The sequence below is a fragment of the Balaenoptera borealis genome (assembly GCF_965194805.1).
Source record: "Balaenoptera borealis genome assembly, chromosome: 5".
Lineage (NCBI taxonomy): Eukaryota > Metazoa > Chordata > Mammalia > Artiodactyla > Balaenopteridae > Balaenoptera > Balaenoptera borealis.
Window position 1 is genome coordinate 60,109,921 of NC_138862.1, and position 16,292 is coordinate 60,126,212.

Consider the following 16,292-nt stretch of genomic DNA (forward strand, 5'->3'; position numbering starts at 1 on the left):
GATATCCATGTATCAAAAAACACAATAACCATCTTTATAAAGATGGAGGTATTTTAACTGCAAACAGAATTACATATACAACATCAAATGCAAAGAAACAAATAGTAATAGCAAGAGACTTTAAAACACTACTCTCAATATAAGATAATGGCAAAAATAAATAAGGATACAGAAGAAGTAAACAACATAATCAGTGAGGTGGACCTTATGGATATACATATAGAACTTTCAAGCACAGACATGGGACATTCACAAAAATTTGATCATATATTTGGTCACAAAGAAAATATCATTAAGTTCCACAAGTAGAAATATTACAAACCACACTCTGGATGCAGTACAACTAAAACTAACTGTATAAGAAAACCAAGAGGCTCTTCTGTCTGGAAACTTAAAAATGAAAGAAAACAACAACAAAAAACTATTAAATAACTCTTAGGTAAAAGGGCCAATATAAACTGAAATTATCTAATTTCTAAAATAACAAAGCATTACATATTCAGATGTGTAGTACACATTTAAGGCAGTGATCATGGAAAAATTCAAAACCTTAAATACATTTATCAATTAAAATAAAAGAATGAAAATAAATGTATTAAATTCTAAACTCAAAAAGCTTAAAAAAAAAAACAGAAAACAAAAGAAAGCACAAGGAAGAAAATAAAAATAAAAGCAAAAATTGATGAGGAAGATGGGCTTCCCAAGTGGTGCAGTGGTTAAGAATCTGCCTGCCAATGCAGGGGACACCGGTTCAAGCCCTGGTCTGGGAAGATCCCACGTGCCGCAGAGCAGCTAAGCCCGTGTGCCACAACTACTGAGCCTGCGCTCTAGAGCCCGCGAGTCACAACTACTGAGCCCATGTGCCACAACTACTGAAGCCCATGTGCCTAGAGCCCGTGCTCTGCAACAAGAGAAGCCCACGCACAAAGCCCACGCACCACAACAAAGACTCAGTGCAGCCATAAATAAATAAATTAAATAAATAAATTTATTTAAAAAATAATAATAATAAGGTAGCAGAATATCAAAATAACATACTGAAATCAGCTTGGCATCAAAATGGCAGCCTCCAGGACAGCTCACGTCAATGAGTACTCCTTAGTACCTCGGCCACCAGTCCCCGCAGTGAGCCACAGCCGCCCCCTACCTCCCCAGGAGATCCTCCAAGACCAGCAGGACATTTGTTTACTCAATGCTCACTAGAGGGAGGCCTTTTCCAGTTGTATTCCTTTTCAGAGGCTTTGCCTTCTGCATGGGAAACGGACTCCTCCAAGGCTACTATCTGGTTTCCTGTGCTGAATACCCTGCTGAGTGGTACAGAGACATACAGTTTAGCCTGGGTGTCTTATTTATTTTGTTAATGGGAATCAATTCATAGTGACTGTAATACCCCAGCTCAGGAAGCCTGGAGAAATCATCTATAGGATTCCAGAAGGTGGCTTGTTCATGTACATTTCTGGAGCCAATTTCCTTGGTGAGATCGCTGAATGGATCGGCTATGCCCTGGCCACTTGGTCCCTCCCAGCACTTGCGTGGGCATTTTTCTCACTTTCTTTCCGTGGGCTACGAGCTTTTCACCACCATAGGTTCTACCTCAAGATGTTTGAGAACCACCCCATGTCTCGGAAAGCCCTCATTCCATTCATCTTTTAAAGAAACGAAATAAAAGGGAACAAAGCTCCCACAATCCTGTTGAAAACCATAAAGCTGCTGAACCTGTAACTTTTAAAGTCCCACTGTGTATGTGTAATAGTAGGCCTCTGGTGTTCTGGCAGCTAACCTGAGGATTCTGAAAGGGCCCCTTAGTGTTTCCTCCCATCCTCCCTGAGGGTCTCTGTCCTGATCTCCTATTGAAGCTTCAACAAGGCCCTTTTTTACACAGAGACATCTGCTTCTTAGCTATTCCTCCTAAAAAGTGCAAAGTTCCCTAAGTATTTTTTTTCTTTGGATGACCCAAGTACAGGTGGCTTTATACCTGCTCTGTATCAGAGTAAGACAGCTCTGTTGTCGAGAAAGTTTTGAGTTGAGGGCAGTGCTTACAGAATTTATTAAAGGTACACATTTGACACTTAAACAAATCAGCAGACATTTAAATTCTGAAGCTGCACAGACCCAGAGCAAATCTCTTCCCAAATGAAAACCCACTCACATTTTCCTTTTCCTTAGTTAATAGTGAAAGATGTGAAATGATTAAGTAGACTTTTAATAGAGGAACCCTCTCTTCGTATTGCTGAAAATGCAACAACGCATTGACCCCATTTCAAATTTGTGCACTGTCTTCCAGAACATTCCACAATCCCTGCTAGAGATATCGTAGGCTAATCCAGAACACTGGTGTGGGTTTTACTGAAGGTCAGGTTTTAAAGATCACAAAGAAGAGATGACTCTGGTTGACTACAAAGAGAGCAAAAGAGTGTTTTACAATAGACTGCAAATTCTCATATTCTTAGAAACCAGTGGAAATATCCAAGTATGAGAGTGTCAAATAAGGGAAATTACCGAGTAAGAGCATATGCTGTTTGCCTCGACGAGACATGTACCATGACAGTGAAGCATCTCAGAAGCACCCAGCAACTCTTCCCTTCTGGAGATTCTGCATCACAGTCCTCAGGATCCGATCAAGAAGGCATCCCCTAGGGGTGCCTTGAACTTCAGTCCTCAAAAGTCCCTGGGGCAGAGGCTGAAAATTGCAACCGGAGGAACAATTTCTCTTGGCAGAAAACCTGCTTTGTTTGGCTCCAACAGTGTTCCACACATAGTTAGGTTTTCTTTTTTTTTTTACATTCAAAGTTTCCAAAATTTAAAAATTAGGACGTTTCTACATTCTCTAGTTTCCTTTTAAAAGTTAGAGGATCTGGGCCCGTGGAGCCTGCGAAGAACTGGGACTGATCAGCTGGTAGACATCAGAATTTGCAACCTCTGTGCAGGGGTCACCCTCATGTGAGTGCTGAGACTTTGTGCTCTCTAAAGAAGGGGCTAAACACTCAAACCGTATGACGGTATTTGTCAATGCAGGTCTAGGTCTGGGGCCAGCATTGGTAATATTTAGCAAACCTCTTTGAGAAATGAGCACCAGTTTTATCAGATGTAGTGCTAAATGCAGAAATTCACTAGATAAAACATATAGGACACTCAAAAGACCTGAAGATGATGTAGATTACTGAAAAATACAAATTGTAATCATATAAATACATGTTTTGCTGTTTAAATGCCTGTCGAATCATGAATAAGTAAATTTTTTTAAATTAAAAGGTCCCCAGGGACTTCCCTGGTGGTGCAGTGGTTAAGAATCCACGTGCCAATGCAGGGGACATGGGTTCGAGCCCTGGTCTGGGAAGATCCCTCATGCCACGGAGCAACTAAGTCTGTGCACCACAACTACTAAGCCTGCACTCTAGAGCCCGCGAGCCACAACTACTAAGCCTGCGTGCCACAACTACTGAAGTCTGTGCGCCTAGAGCCTGTGTTCTGCAAAAAGAGAAGCCGCTGCAATGAGAAGCCCACGCACCACAATGAAGGGTAGCCCCCGCTCACCGCAACTAGAGAAAGCCCACACACAGCAACGAAGACCCAACGCAGCCAAAAATAAATAAATAAATATAAAAAAAAAGATCCCCAAACTAAAAAAAACAAACACTGATATCAATAGCCTTCATAACACAAACAACTAGTTAGAGGGTGCGATGGAAGAGAAAGCCCCATTTAAAATAGTAACAATAAACATTAATAAAGGAAACTGAAGATGATTCAAAGAAATGGAAAGATGTTCCATGCTCCTGAATTAAAAGAATTAATATTGTTAAAATGGCAATACTACCCAAAGCAATATACAGATTTAACATGATCCCTATCAAATTACCCATGACATTTTTCACAGAACTAGAACAAATAACCCTAAAATTTATATGGAACCATAAAAGACCCAGAATTGCCAAAGCAATCCTGAGGAAAAAGAGCAAAGCAGGAGGCATAACCCTCCCAGACTTCAGACAATACTACAAAGCTACAGTAATCAAAACAGCATGGAATTGGCACAAAAACAGACATTTGGATCAATGGAATGAAATAGAGAGCCCAGAAATAAACCCACACACCTACGGTCAATGAATCTTCAACAAAGCAGGCAAGAATATACAAGGGAGAAAAGACAGTCTGTTTAGCAAGTGGTGTTGGGAAAGTTGGACAGCCGCGTGTAAATCAATGAAGTTAGAACACACCCTCACACCATACACAAAAATAAACTCAAAATGGCTTAAATACTTAAATATAAGACATGATACCATAAAACTCCTAGAAGAGAACATAGGCAAAACATTCTCTGACATAAATCATACCAGTGTTTTCTTAAGTCAGTCTCCCAAGGCAATAGAAATAAAAGCAAAAATAAACAAATAAGCTTATAAGCTTTTGCACAGCACAGGAAACCATAAACAAAGTGAAAAGACAAGCTACAGATTGGGAGAAAATATTTGGAAACAATGTGACCGACAAGGGCTTAATTTCCAAAATACACAAACAGCTCATACAACTCAATAACAGAAAAAACCCCAACAACCTAATCAAAAAAATGGGCAGAAGACCTAAGTAGACATTCCTCCAAAAAAGAGATACAGATGGCCAATAGGCACATGAGAAGAAGCTCATCATCGTTAATTATTAGAGAAATGCAAATCAAAACTACAATGAGGTACCACCTCACACCAGTCAGAATGGCCATCATCAAAATTCTACAAATAATATATGCTGGAGAGGGTGTGGACAAAAGGGAACCCTCTTACATTTTTGGTAGGAATGGAAATTGGTGCAGCCACTATGGAAAACATTATGGAGATTCCTTAAAAAACTAAAAATAGAATTATCATATGATCCAGCAATCCCACTCTTGGGCAAATATCTGGACAAAACTGTAATTTGAAAAGATAGATGCACCTCTATGTTCACAGCAGCACTATTTACAATAGCCAAGATATGGAAGCAACCTAAATGTCTATCAACAGATGAATGGATAAAGAAGATGTGGCATCACACACACACACACTAGAATACTACTCAGCCATAAAAATGAATGAAATAATGCCATTTGGAGCAACATGGATGGACCTAGAGATTATCATACTAAGTAAAACAAGTCAAACTGAAAAAGACAAATATCATATGATACGTGGAATCTAAAATATGACATAAATGAACTTCCATGAAACAGAAACAGACTTACAGACACAGAGAACAGACTTGTAGTTGCCAAACAGGAGGGGAGGTGAGAGAGTGATGGATTCGGAGTTTGGGATTAGCAGATGCAAACTATTATATACAGAATGGATAAACAACAAGGTCCTACTGTATTTTTTATATACATATATAAAATATCCTGTAATAAACCATAATGGAAAAGAATGTGAAAAAGAACACATATATGTATAACTAAATCACTTTGCTGTAAAGCAGAAACTAACACAACACTGTAAATCAACTATACTTCAATAAAATAAATAAATTTTTGAAAAAGAGAGAAGCCACTTTTGGCCTAAGCCATTTTGTGATCTAAGCCTGACCACAATGCTTGCCCTTGAACCAGTCTCAGTAGTTAATGATCTTAAGGGAAGTAAGGGAATTCAGTAACAAAGAAAACGCAGTCAAGAAACAAAAGTTCAGCAATAAAACGAGTCCTAATTGCTCCTCAAGGGATATACATAACAATCTGATACAGTTTTTGAGCTCTGCAGGAACTAAGGCCCCCACCTAGGTGGAAGATGGAATGATGATGTTGACCCTCCTGACTTCAATCAACTAAAGCTTGGACTCTGTCAACATTTGTCCCAATTCTATGCTGAATTCTCCTCTGCTCAAGCCTCTTCATGAATATGCATGTACTCTTAGCTTAAAACTTCCCCAATTTTGCTGTTTGGGGAGACACTACTTTGGGAAAGATCCCCCGAGTTCATCTTACTTGCTGCCAGTAATAATAAATCCTTCCTTCTCTCAAAAAATAAATAAATAAATAATAAAATAAAATAGTAACAACAACAACAACAAAAATACTCAGGAATAATTTAACAAGAAATGAGGAAACCTATATGAGAAAAACATTAAAATACTCCTCAAAAACAAAAAGGTAGACATTAATAAATGGAAAAACATCCTTTGTTCTTGGATAGTAAATAATAAAATGTCAGGTCTCTCTAGTTCATTTATTAATATAACAAAAATATCAATAAACTTTTTTATGATGCTAAATAAGTTGACACTAAATTCATACAGAAAAGTAAACATGTAACAATCATTATGAAAACTCTGAACTGGAAAAGGCTATGAGGGAAGTCTATTAAAACAATATAAACTCTAATTAAAACAGTGTGGTATTGGAGCATGACTACAGAAACAAGGCCAGTGGACTAGAAAATTCGGAAGTAGATCCAGGTACACGTGGTAATTAATGTACACAGGCAGAATATCAGATCAGTGGGGCAGTAATAAATGGTGCTGGGGCAATTGGATACCAATTTAGGAAAAGATAAGAATCAGAGCCATACCTCATACCACATATCAAAATAAACTCTCAATGGATCAGAGAACTAAATAAAAAATAAAACCACAGAAGTATCAGAAGAAAACATGAGTGAATTCCTCTAAAACCAGTTTTAGGAAAGAATTTCAGAGTGTGATTCAAGATCCACATGTAAAAACAATGAATGATAAATTCAAACTATATATATATTCCTTTTTTTTTAAAACATGTAATGCATCACAAATCTGTGTGTCACCTTTGCACAGGGTCCATGCTAATCTTCTCTGTATTGTTCCAATTTTAGCTTATGTGCTGCCAAAGCGAGCACTACATATATATTCTTAAATCTTTTACTTGTTAAAGAAATTCAAAAGACAACGAATTGGGAGAAAATATAACATATTACGCAGGTAAAAGACTAATATCCTTAATATGTAAAGAATGCTTACAAATTAATAAAGAGGGACCAAAACCCTAAAAGCAAAATGGGCAAAAGTCATGAATAGACAATTCACTGTAATGTCCCTTAAATATATGACAAAATTATCAATTTCACTTAGAAAGGCAAAGTAAAACTACACTGAGATAACATTTCTCACCTATGAAATCAGCAGAGAAGTCTGACAACACACTCTGGTGCAGACACTCTTGTAAGTTGCCAGTAGGAGTGCAAAATACTACAACCCTCATAAAGCAGAATTCAGTAATTTTACAACAAAATTACATAGCATTTACCTTTTAATCCCAAAATCTCACTTCTAGTAATTTACTCTAAATACACACCTTCAACCATACAAAAATACATATGCATAAGTTATTCACTGCAGCATTTTTTTTTTTTAAACATGATGATCCATTTATTTATTTATGGCTGTGTTGGGTCTTCATTTCTGTGCGAGGGTTTTCTCTAGTTATGGCAAGTGGGGGTCACTCTTCATTGCGGTGTGCAGACCTCTCACTATCGCGGCCTCTTGTTGCGGAGCACAAGCTCCAGACGCACAGGCTCAGTAATTGTGGCTCACGGGCCTAGTTGCTCCGTGGCATGTGGGATCTTCCCAGACCAGGGCTCGAGCCCGTGTCCCCTGCATTGGCAGGCAGACTCTCAACCACTGCGCCACCAGGGAAGCCCTTCTGCAGCATTTTTTAATTGAAAAATATTGGAAACAACTTAAATACTTGTGTGTGTGTATATATATGTGTATATATATAGCATTGCAAAAACTGGATAAAGATGTGCAAAAGAATGAAATTGGACCCCTACCATACACCACTCACAAAAATTAACTCAAAATGGATTAAAGACTTAAACATCAGACCTGAAATGGTAAAAATCCTACAAGAAAACATAGAGGAAGCTCCTTGACATTGATCTTGGCAACAATTTTTTGGATCTGACACCAAAAGCACAAGCAAAACAAAATAACTGGAACTACATGAAACCAAAAAGCTTCTGCACAGCAAAAGAAACAATCAACAGAATGAAGAGGCAATCTATGGAATGGGAGAAAATATTTGCAAATCTTATATTTAATTAGGGGTTAATATCCGAAATACATAAAGAACTCATACAACTTAATAGCAAAAACCCCAAACAATCCAATAAAAAAAATGGGCAGAGGAACTGAACAGACATTTTTCCAAAGATGACATACAAATAGCCAACAAGTACATACATGAAAAGGTGCTTGACATCACTAATCATAAGGAAAATGAAAATCAAAACCACAACAAAAGCAAAACCAAACAAAAAATAAAACAGAAGTTAAAAAAAACAAAAACAAAAAACAAGAGAACCAAAGAACCCAAAAAAAAACAATAAAAACAAAAGTAACAAAAACAGAAGGCAAACTAAAAAAAAGCAAACATAAAACAAACACACATAAATGATTAAAAAAACAAACCCACAATAAGATATTTCCTCACACCTGTAAGAATGGCTATCATCAAAAAGTCAAGAGATAACAAGTGTTAATGAGGATGTGGAGAAAAGGGAACCCTTGTGCACTGTTGGTGGCATTGTTAATTGGTACAGTCATTATGGAAAACAGTGTGGAAGTTCCTCAAAAAATTAAAAATATAACTACCATATGATCCAGGATTCTCACTTCAGGGTATATATCAAAAGGAAATGAAAACAGGATCTCAGAGAGATATCTGCACTCCCATGTTAACTGCAACACTATTCACAATAACCAAGATATGGAAACAACCTAAGTATATGTCAACACATGAATGGATGAAGAAAATGTGATTGAGATACATAGATACATATCATATTCCATTGTATACATATACAATGGGATATTATTCAGCCATGAGAAAGAAGGAAATCATGCCATTTGTGACAACATGGATGAACCTGGAAGGTATTACATTGAGAAATACAAGTCAGACAAAGAAAGACAAACACTGTATGATATCACTTATATGTGGAATCTAAAAAAGCTGAGGGGAATTCCCTGGTGGAGCAGTAGTTAAGAATCCGCCTGCCAATGCAGGGGACACGGGTTTGAGCCCTGGTCCAGGAAGATCCCACACGCCGCAGAGCAACTAAGCCCGTGCACCACAACTACTGAGCCTGCACTCTAGAGCCTGTGAGCCACAACTACTGAGCCCACGCGCCGCAACTACTGAGCCCACGTGCTGCAACTACGGAAGCCCACAAGCCTAGAGCCCGTGCTCTGCAACAAGAGAAGCCACCGCAATGAGAAGCCTGTGCACCGCAACAAACAGTAGCCCCCGCTCACTGCAACTAGAGAAAGCCTGTGCAGCAATGAAGACCCAATGCAGCCAAAAAAAATAATAAATAAAACAATTTTTAAAAAATTTAAAAATATATATATATATATATAATAAAAAAGCTGAACTCATAGATAAAGAGTGGTGGTTACCAGGGGCTTGGAGGTGGAGCAAATGGGAAGATGGTAAAAGGGTACAAATTTCCAGTTATAAGATGAATAACTTCTTGTGATTATAGCTAATAATATTTTATTTTATACTTGCAAGTTGCTGAGTGAGAAGATCTTAAATGTTTTCACCACAAAAAAGAAATGGTAATTATATGATGTGACAGAGGTATTAACCATCCATCACTTAATGCTATGATGGTAACCATTTTGCAGTATATATCAAATCAACATGTTGTATGCCTTAAACTTATACAACATTATATGTCAATTATATCTCAATAAAGTAGGGGTGGGGGAAGAAATGGCTTTGGAAAAAAGGGAAGCATCTTAGATACTTATGCCATCTATACTTACGTGTCCACATTTGTGTTTGACTGAGAGCTTAGAGAGTTATCCAACTCATTCTCACTTTCTTCTGACTGGCTGTTAACAGTTCCTTCTCGTTGGTCATCATCTACTTCATTAAGAGCCTTTATCAACACAACAATAAAATAATAACACAGGTTGGTTATATACACACTCATCCTTTCTTTTTGTCGTAACAGAAGAGAGATCCCTCCTTCTAAGGCTAATCCCTCCACGTGTGGCCTAGAACCCAAACCCTCTTACCTCCTTCTAGTCCATCAATTGCCCCTTCTCTCTCCTGCATCTTCACCTTCTCCTTACTGGCTTCAGCTCATCCACATTTAAATCTAAGTCTCTGCCATCTTATCCGTACCCTATACTCACCTCGAGCTACCATCTACTCTTTCTGTGCAACAAACTTCTTGAAAGAGCTGCCCGCCACTTCTCATTCACCATTTATGCCCTGCAACTTTGCTTCTGCCCTGCCACCCCATTTAAACTGTTCTCTACATGGTCAACATCAACACACCTGTTCCCAAATCAAATGGATATTTCTGTCTTTGCCTTCCCTTACTTCTGACTCATTAGACATCAATGACCACTCATTTCTTTCCCTCAAAATCTTTTGAGGAAGATAAACTTTTCTTTTCCACTTCCATGATACCATATTTTCTTGGTTTTTCTTCTTTTGGCCATTCCTTCCCAATCTCCTTTACTGGTTCTTTTCCTACCCTTCCCTTTTTCTGATGTCACTCAAGTTTCTCCCTTTGGACCTTTTCTCCTCTCATCTGACTCATTTTCTGTATGATTATATCTAATTCCAAGGTGCAATTACGAGCCAAATGCTGTTAATTTCCAAATTTCTAGCTTCACTCAGATCTCTCTTGAGCCCTCAACATTTATATCCAACTGCCTAAAAGATATCCTTAGAACATCCTATATACATATACTCAACATGTCTAAAATTCATCATTTTCCTAAGCCTGTACTATCATTCTTCCAGAGACCTTGTTCCTGTCATATTACCAAGACCATAAACAGCATCACTATCTACTCAGGTTCTCAAGCCAGCAAACTGGAAATTATCCTTCTTCCTCATCCATCACATCCAATCAATCACCCAATCCTGTCAATTCTATCCCTTCTTAATCTCTCCAATCTATCCCTCTTCCCCTCTGCCTCCTTCCCTACTGCCACTGCTTTGGGTCAGTCCTCACCACTTCTCGCTAAGATTCCAACCTGAGTCTTCTAACCAGATCCTCTCACCAGTCTTGTCCCTCCCTCCCCAATCCATCTTCCACGTTACTGTCAATTTCGTCATGACTGCGCTCTTCTTAAAATCCTTTAGTGGCTCTACTCTTGCTTTTGGGCTCCTTAGCCCTTCGTGACCCAGCTCCTTCTTGTCTCTCTAACCTTGCCTCTTGCCATTTCCCAACCTTCATCATAGAGACCATGATCATTTGAAAGCTAACTTTTTAGTAAGTGCCAAAACATACATGGCTTTTGGCTAGGGATATGGCTAATGGACTTTGGCTATTAAAAATATGTGTAGGGCTTCCCTGGTGGCGCAGTGGTTGAGAATCTGCCTGCTAATGCAGGGGACACAGGTTCGAGCCCTGGTCTGGGAAGATCCCACATGCCACGGAGCAGCTGGGCCCGTGAGCCACAACTACTGAGCCTGCGCGTCTGGAGCCTGTGCCCCGCAACGGGAGGGGCCGCGATAGTGAGAGGCCCGCGCACCGCGATGAAGAGCGGTCCCCGCACCGCGATGAAGAGTGGCCCCCACTTGCCGCAACTAGAGAAAGCCCTCGCACGAACCGAAGACCCAACACAGTCCTAAATAAATAAATAAATAAATAAAGTAGCTATAAAATTAAAAAAAAAAAAATGTGTAACATTCTACTTAATTGCCTTTATAAGTAGAAAACAGTATATTTATATGATTCTGGACCTTGTAATTCCCTAGGACCATCCATCTAATTGATGATTCTCCTTTTTTTCATAAAAGACACAAATAACTTAGGAAATTGCATTAAATAGGTACTGAGACCTAGTCATTCTTAAAAAGTTGATTTATTTTAGTATTAAATTCTTCATGGGCTTTTAAAAAATGTTTCCAATCTCAAAATTCTAAACATTTTGATTAATTAAGACTTCCAATTAGATTAAGATACAGCTAATAAATGTTTTACTACTATACTTTTCCCATGTAACTAGTCAATAAATTCAAAGTTTCTTGGGTAGCTGCTTTTTAAACACACTAATACATTAGAAGGGACAAAGGTATTTTTAAAGAAATAGTCAAGTCTGTTCCATAGTGACTAATTCACTGACTTTCAGATATAGTCTAAAATATTCTTTTTGGGCTTCCCTGGTGGCGCAGTGGTTAAGAATCTACCTGCCAATGCAGGGGACAGGGATTCGATCTCTGGTCCAGGAAGATCCCACATGCCGCAGAGCAACTAAGCCTGTGCACCACACCTACTGAGCCTGCATTCTAGAGCACCGGTGCCACAACTACTGAAGCCCGCGTGCTCTAGGGCCCGTGCTCCGCAACAAGAGAAGCCACTGCAATGAGAAGCACCCAACGAAGAGTAGCCCCCACTCGCTGCAACTAGAGAAAGCCCGTGCAGCAACGAAGACCCAACGCAGCCAAAAATAAATAAATAATATAAACAAATTTATAAAAAAAAAAAAAGAAGGGACAAAGATTTAATGAAGAACTAACACCTGGTATCATGCTCAACACTTTACATAACCTATCTGAGCTGATCCTCACAACAACCATAGCAGGTATATTCTATTCCCATTTAACAAAAAACTCTCTGAGCCAACTCAGATACCTTGAGAAATCAACTCAACATCGAACAGCTAGTAAGTAACAGAATATGAACATAGATTCACCTGACTCCAAAGTGGGACGTGGAAAGACTCTCTTGCTGTTTCCATATTTGTAGATGGTGACACAGTCTTTTTTTTTCAATTTAATTTTATTTATTTTTTATACAGCAGGTTCTTATTAGTTATCTATTTTATACATATTAGTGTATACATGTCAATCGCAATCTCCCAATTCATCCCACCACCACCACCACCCCCTCAACTTCCCCCCTTGGTGTCCATACGTTTGTTCTCTGCATCTCTGGGTGACACAGTCTTATGGAGCCAGACAGCCTAGATTTGAATGCCATCTCTCATGCTAACTAGCTATGTGATCTTGGACAAGTTACTTAATTTTTCTGAGCCTCAGTTTTTCCATCTGCTAAATGGGGATAATAATAGTAACTACCTCCTAGGTAAGCACTCAATAAATGTTAGCTATCATTATCCAGTCCTATCTTGTTTAATACAAGCATTACTCACAGAAAGTGCACTATGCTTGAGTAAGAACAATTCTAGCAACCACAACTTGGTATTTAGATAGTAAAGCTTTTGAAATGTTTACCACTATGCCTATCTACATCATCTTAAACTGAATTTCAGCATGAGCATTATGGCTGTGAGTAAAGCACGTTACCTGAGGCTCAATAACAGATTCACTAAGGATGGCCTGGGTGACAGGGTCTTGATTTACCACAATGGGACCTTGAGAGGAATCAGGAGCCATTGTTACATTTGGAAACCCTGCAGAAGAAAAATAAGTCATGATGATTTTGTTTCATTTAATTAAATTGACTTCACACATACTATACACTGCCATAGGTCTGAATTATCGTATGAAAATCTTAAATAATAGCAACTCGCACTTAAATAGTGCTTACTATACGCCAGGCATTGTTCTAAATGCTTTTACATATATTAAGTTATTTCACCCTCACAAAATCCTATGAGGTTATTAGTATCATTATTTCACATATGGGTAAACTGAAACTCAGAGACGTGAAGCAACAGGCACAGAGTCACACTAGTGAGCGGCCAAGCCAGGATTCAAACCTTAAACTAAAAACTAATGATCTGTTTTTAGGGATTAAGATAAACAACAGATTATATACACATTAAAGTGAATAATGTTGTGCATCTCACAAGAGGCAAAGTTCCTTTTAGAGAGACACTGAAGTTGGTTTAGGTTTCGAATTAAGCTTCACTCAAATTACATACAAAGCAGATACTTTAATTATATGGTAATTTAATATTAATAAGCTGAAAATGAAATCATACCTTAAATTATGAAATCTTATACATTTCACAAAATATTTTAGTAAATAATAACAATTTACCTTTCTTTAACTGAGTAATTTGTAATAGTTAATATTCTTAGTGAAAAGCATATAAATTATAATAAATCTATGTCTAACAACTCTTATATGCTATCCACCCTAGAACACATGTGATAGAAATAATATGATGCCTGAGAAAAGATTTTAAATTCTTTCAAATAGCCAGGTGTGGGCTATGATGAATAAGATAAAGAAACTTTTGTTCGATGTGACTACTTTACCTGTGCGCCTACGAGGAAAATCAACAAACAGATCTTTTGCTGTAGCCATCAAATGATCAGATTTTTCCAATACATCTTGCATCTGGTATTGATCAGAAAGAATCTAGACACATGTTAGTGATAAATATTATTATTCAGAAAAAATATATACACTTAATAAATCACAAAGGAAAAGTCCATACAAAGGCAGGAGCTTAAAAATAATCTCAAATCCTTCAGCGGCAATATCATTAAGTACCAGTAGATGGAGCTATTATAATAATTAGTGGATTTCAAATGCTTGGCTTTGATCCAAAGAAATACATTACTAAATTATGACCCAGTCCACACACAAATGTAGACAAACACCAAAATAAAAGCTTTGCTTAAACTTACTCTTTGAGAACCACTCTGATATTTTCTTTTTAGTGTCTATTCTATTTTTTCAAATGATGGTCACAACCCACTAACTTGATTTTACAATCCATTAACAAGTTGTGATCCACAGTTTGAAAAACACTGATTAAACATGAATCTTTGAGCCATAAACTCAGATGTGTGACTCTGGTGTTTCAACCACTAAAGTGATTTCATAATCCACTAATGGGTCATGACCCACAACTTAAAAAACACGACGTGAGATACGACTTTGGGGGCATTAAACAAAAAAGTGATGCTTCTGCATTTATAAACAAGCTCGATTTTTATCCTGGAGAAATGAGAACTCAAAAAATACCAATACAGCGGTGCCTCTGATTATACACTTTCAACTCAGGAACTTTCCCAGCTACAAGCAAGGATGCGCAGGCTAGAGTAAAAGCAAGTCAACACCCACCACCACCAGATCGCATTCTTAGGTTGAAAGGAGTCTCAAAATTGGAAATTTTCCAGTTTCCAACACTGACTCAAATCAAAACATCTGGTAACAAATGCTCTTACCAGAATTTCTCTAGACCATGGAAACAAGCATACAATGTGACCTCAGTTACTGTTTTAGGACATGAAGAAAAATAACAAGAGTCACATTCTGAATTTTTCCCCCTTCTTCCCCTGCTAAAGCCAAGCAGGTTGGCTGGCTCTGTTAGTGAGAATAAAGTCCTGAATCTGTTCTCTCCACAAAGAGTAAGTTTTGGAATGGCACAGGACAAGGAGCCCATTTGGAGTCAGAAGGCTGGCATCCTAGGCCCTGTCAAGAGATACAAAAGTGTATACTAAATCTGTATACAACTCTAGAGATATTTGAGAATGTTGTTACAACTTAAATTTTCATCCCTGGTTAGCCATTTTGTAGCACATGCGATTAGAGTTTAGGAAAGAAAGTAAATGAAGCATTATAATCTACCACTTATACAAGAAAAATTATACAAAATATATTCCCTAGCAGCAGTTTTGTTTACTATTTTTTAAAAAGGTATTGACTTCCTATCAAAATGAAGAGATATAAATTGAAAGAAGCAGATTGTGGAGGAATAATTTTATCATATCAAGACCTGATACTAATTATAATGAGGTCTCCAGAAAACCCACCGGCCTGCAGCCCTCTCCCTGCTAGTCCCTGCCCAGGCTCCTTGGGGCAGATGGCTTGAGTGGCCAGAGGTCAGAGCATTGGCTTTCTCCTGCTCTTTCTGGATTTCTTTATCACTCCTCTATGATAAAACTCATCCTCATGATAGGTAAATCAATCTCTGCAGGCCCATCTGTATATATTACTTCCGCAGATGGGTTTGCAGAGCACAAAACCAAACTTATGAATAGTACAACAGAATACATCTTGGATTTTTCAAAAGATCAGTCAAGGTCCCTTCAAAAACATTATTAGAAACTTCTCATGCTAGCCGTTTTGCTCTCTGGTAATAAAAACCAGACAGAATTGGGAAAGTACAAAGAGACTAGGTTAGTTACTATACTTTTAAAATTTACAGAATCTTTATCAAAGCCACCCTCTCTCTGATTTGGATTTGGACCCTTATTTGCTTGATTCCCATGGCATGAGTGGATCATACAGCAAATGATATCTAAGATTATGCTGGTCAAAGAGCTTTTCTCTTAATTTACATTAATCGAGGAGCCCAGCTTCTGGGGGACGGGTCCTGGTAGCTCGAACACATAACGATAA

General features: G+C 38.1%; 1 protein-coding gene and 1 pseudogene across 10 annotated transcripts in view; one reads left to right on the forward strand and one right to left on the reverse strand.

Annotated features, from left to right (window-relative positions):
• Positions 1-16,292, reverse strand: part of SPICE1 (spindle and centriole associated protein 1) — a 176,532-nt gene that overhangs the window by 37,733 nt on the left and 122,507 nt on the right. For 8 of the 9 annotated variants that reach the window (XM_082394675.1, XM_082394676.1, XM_082394668.1 and 5 more), the window contains 3 exons: positions 14,198-14,300; positions 13,277-13,383; positions 9,769-9,884 (listed from right to left, as the gene is read on the reverse strand). In XM_082394675.1, the coding sequence (XP_082250801.1) occupies positions 9,769-9,884; positions 13,277-13,383; positions 14,198-14,300 (326 nt within the window). The remainder of the gene's footprint in view (positions 1-9,768; positions 9,885-13,276; positions 13,384-14,197; positions 14,301-16,292) is intronic. The other variant, XM_082394674.1, reaches the window with a different exon arrangement.
• Positions 148-9,339, forward strand: LOC309628981 (3-oxo-5-alpha-steroid 4-dehydrogenase 2 pseudogene; annotated as a pseudogene). The gene is made up of 2 exons: positions 148-193; positions 1,137-9,339. The product of its transcript is annotated as a 3-oxo-5-alpha-steroid 4-dehydrogenase 2 pseudogene (transcript).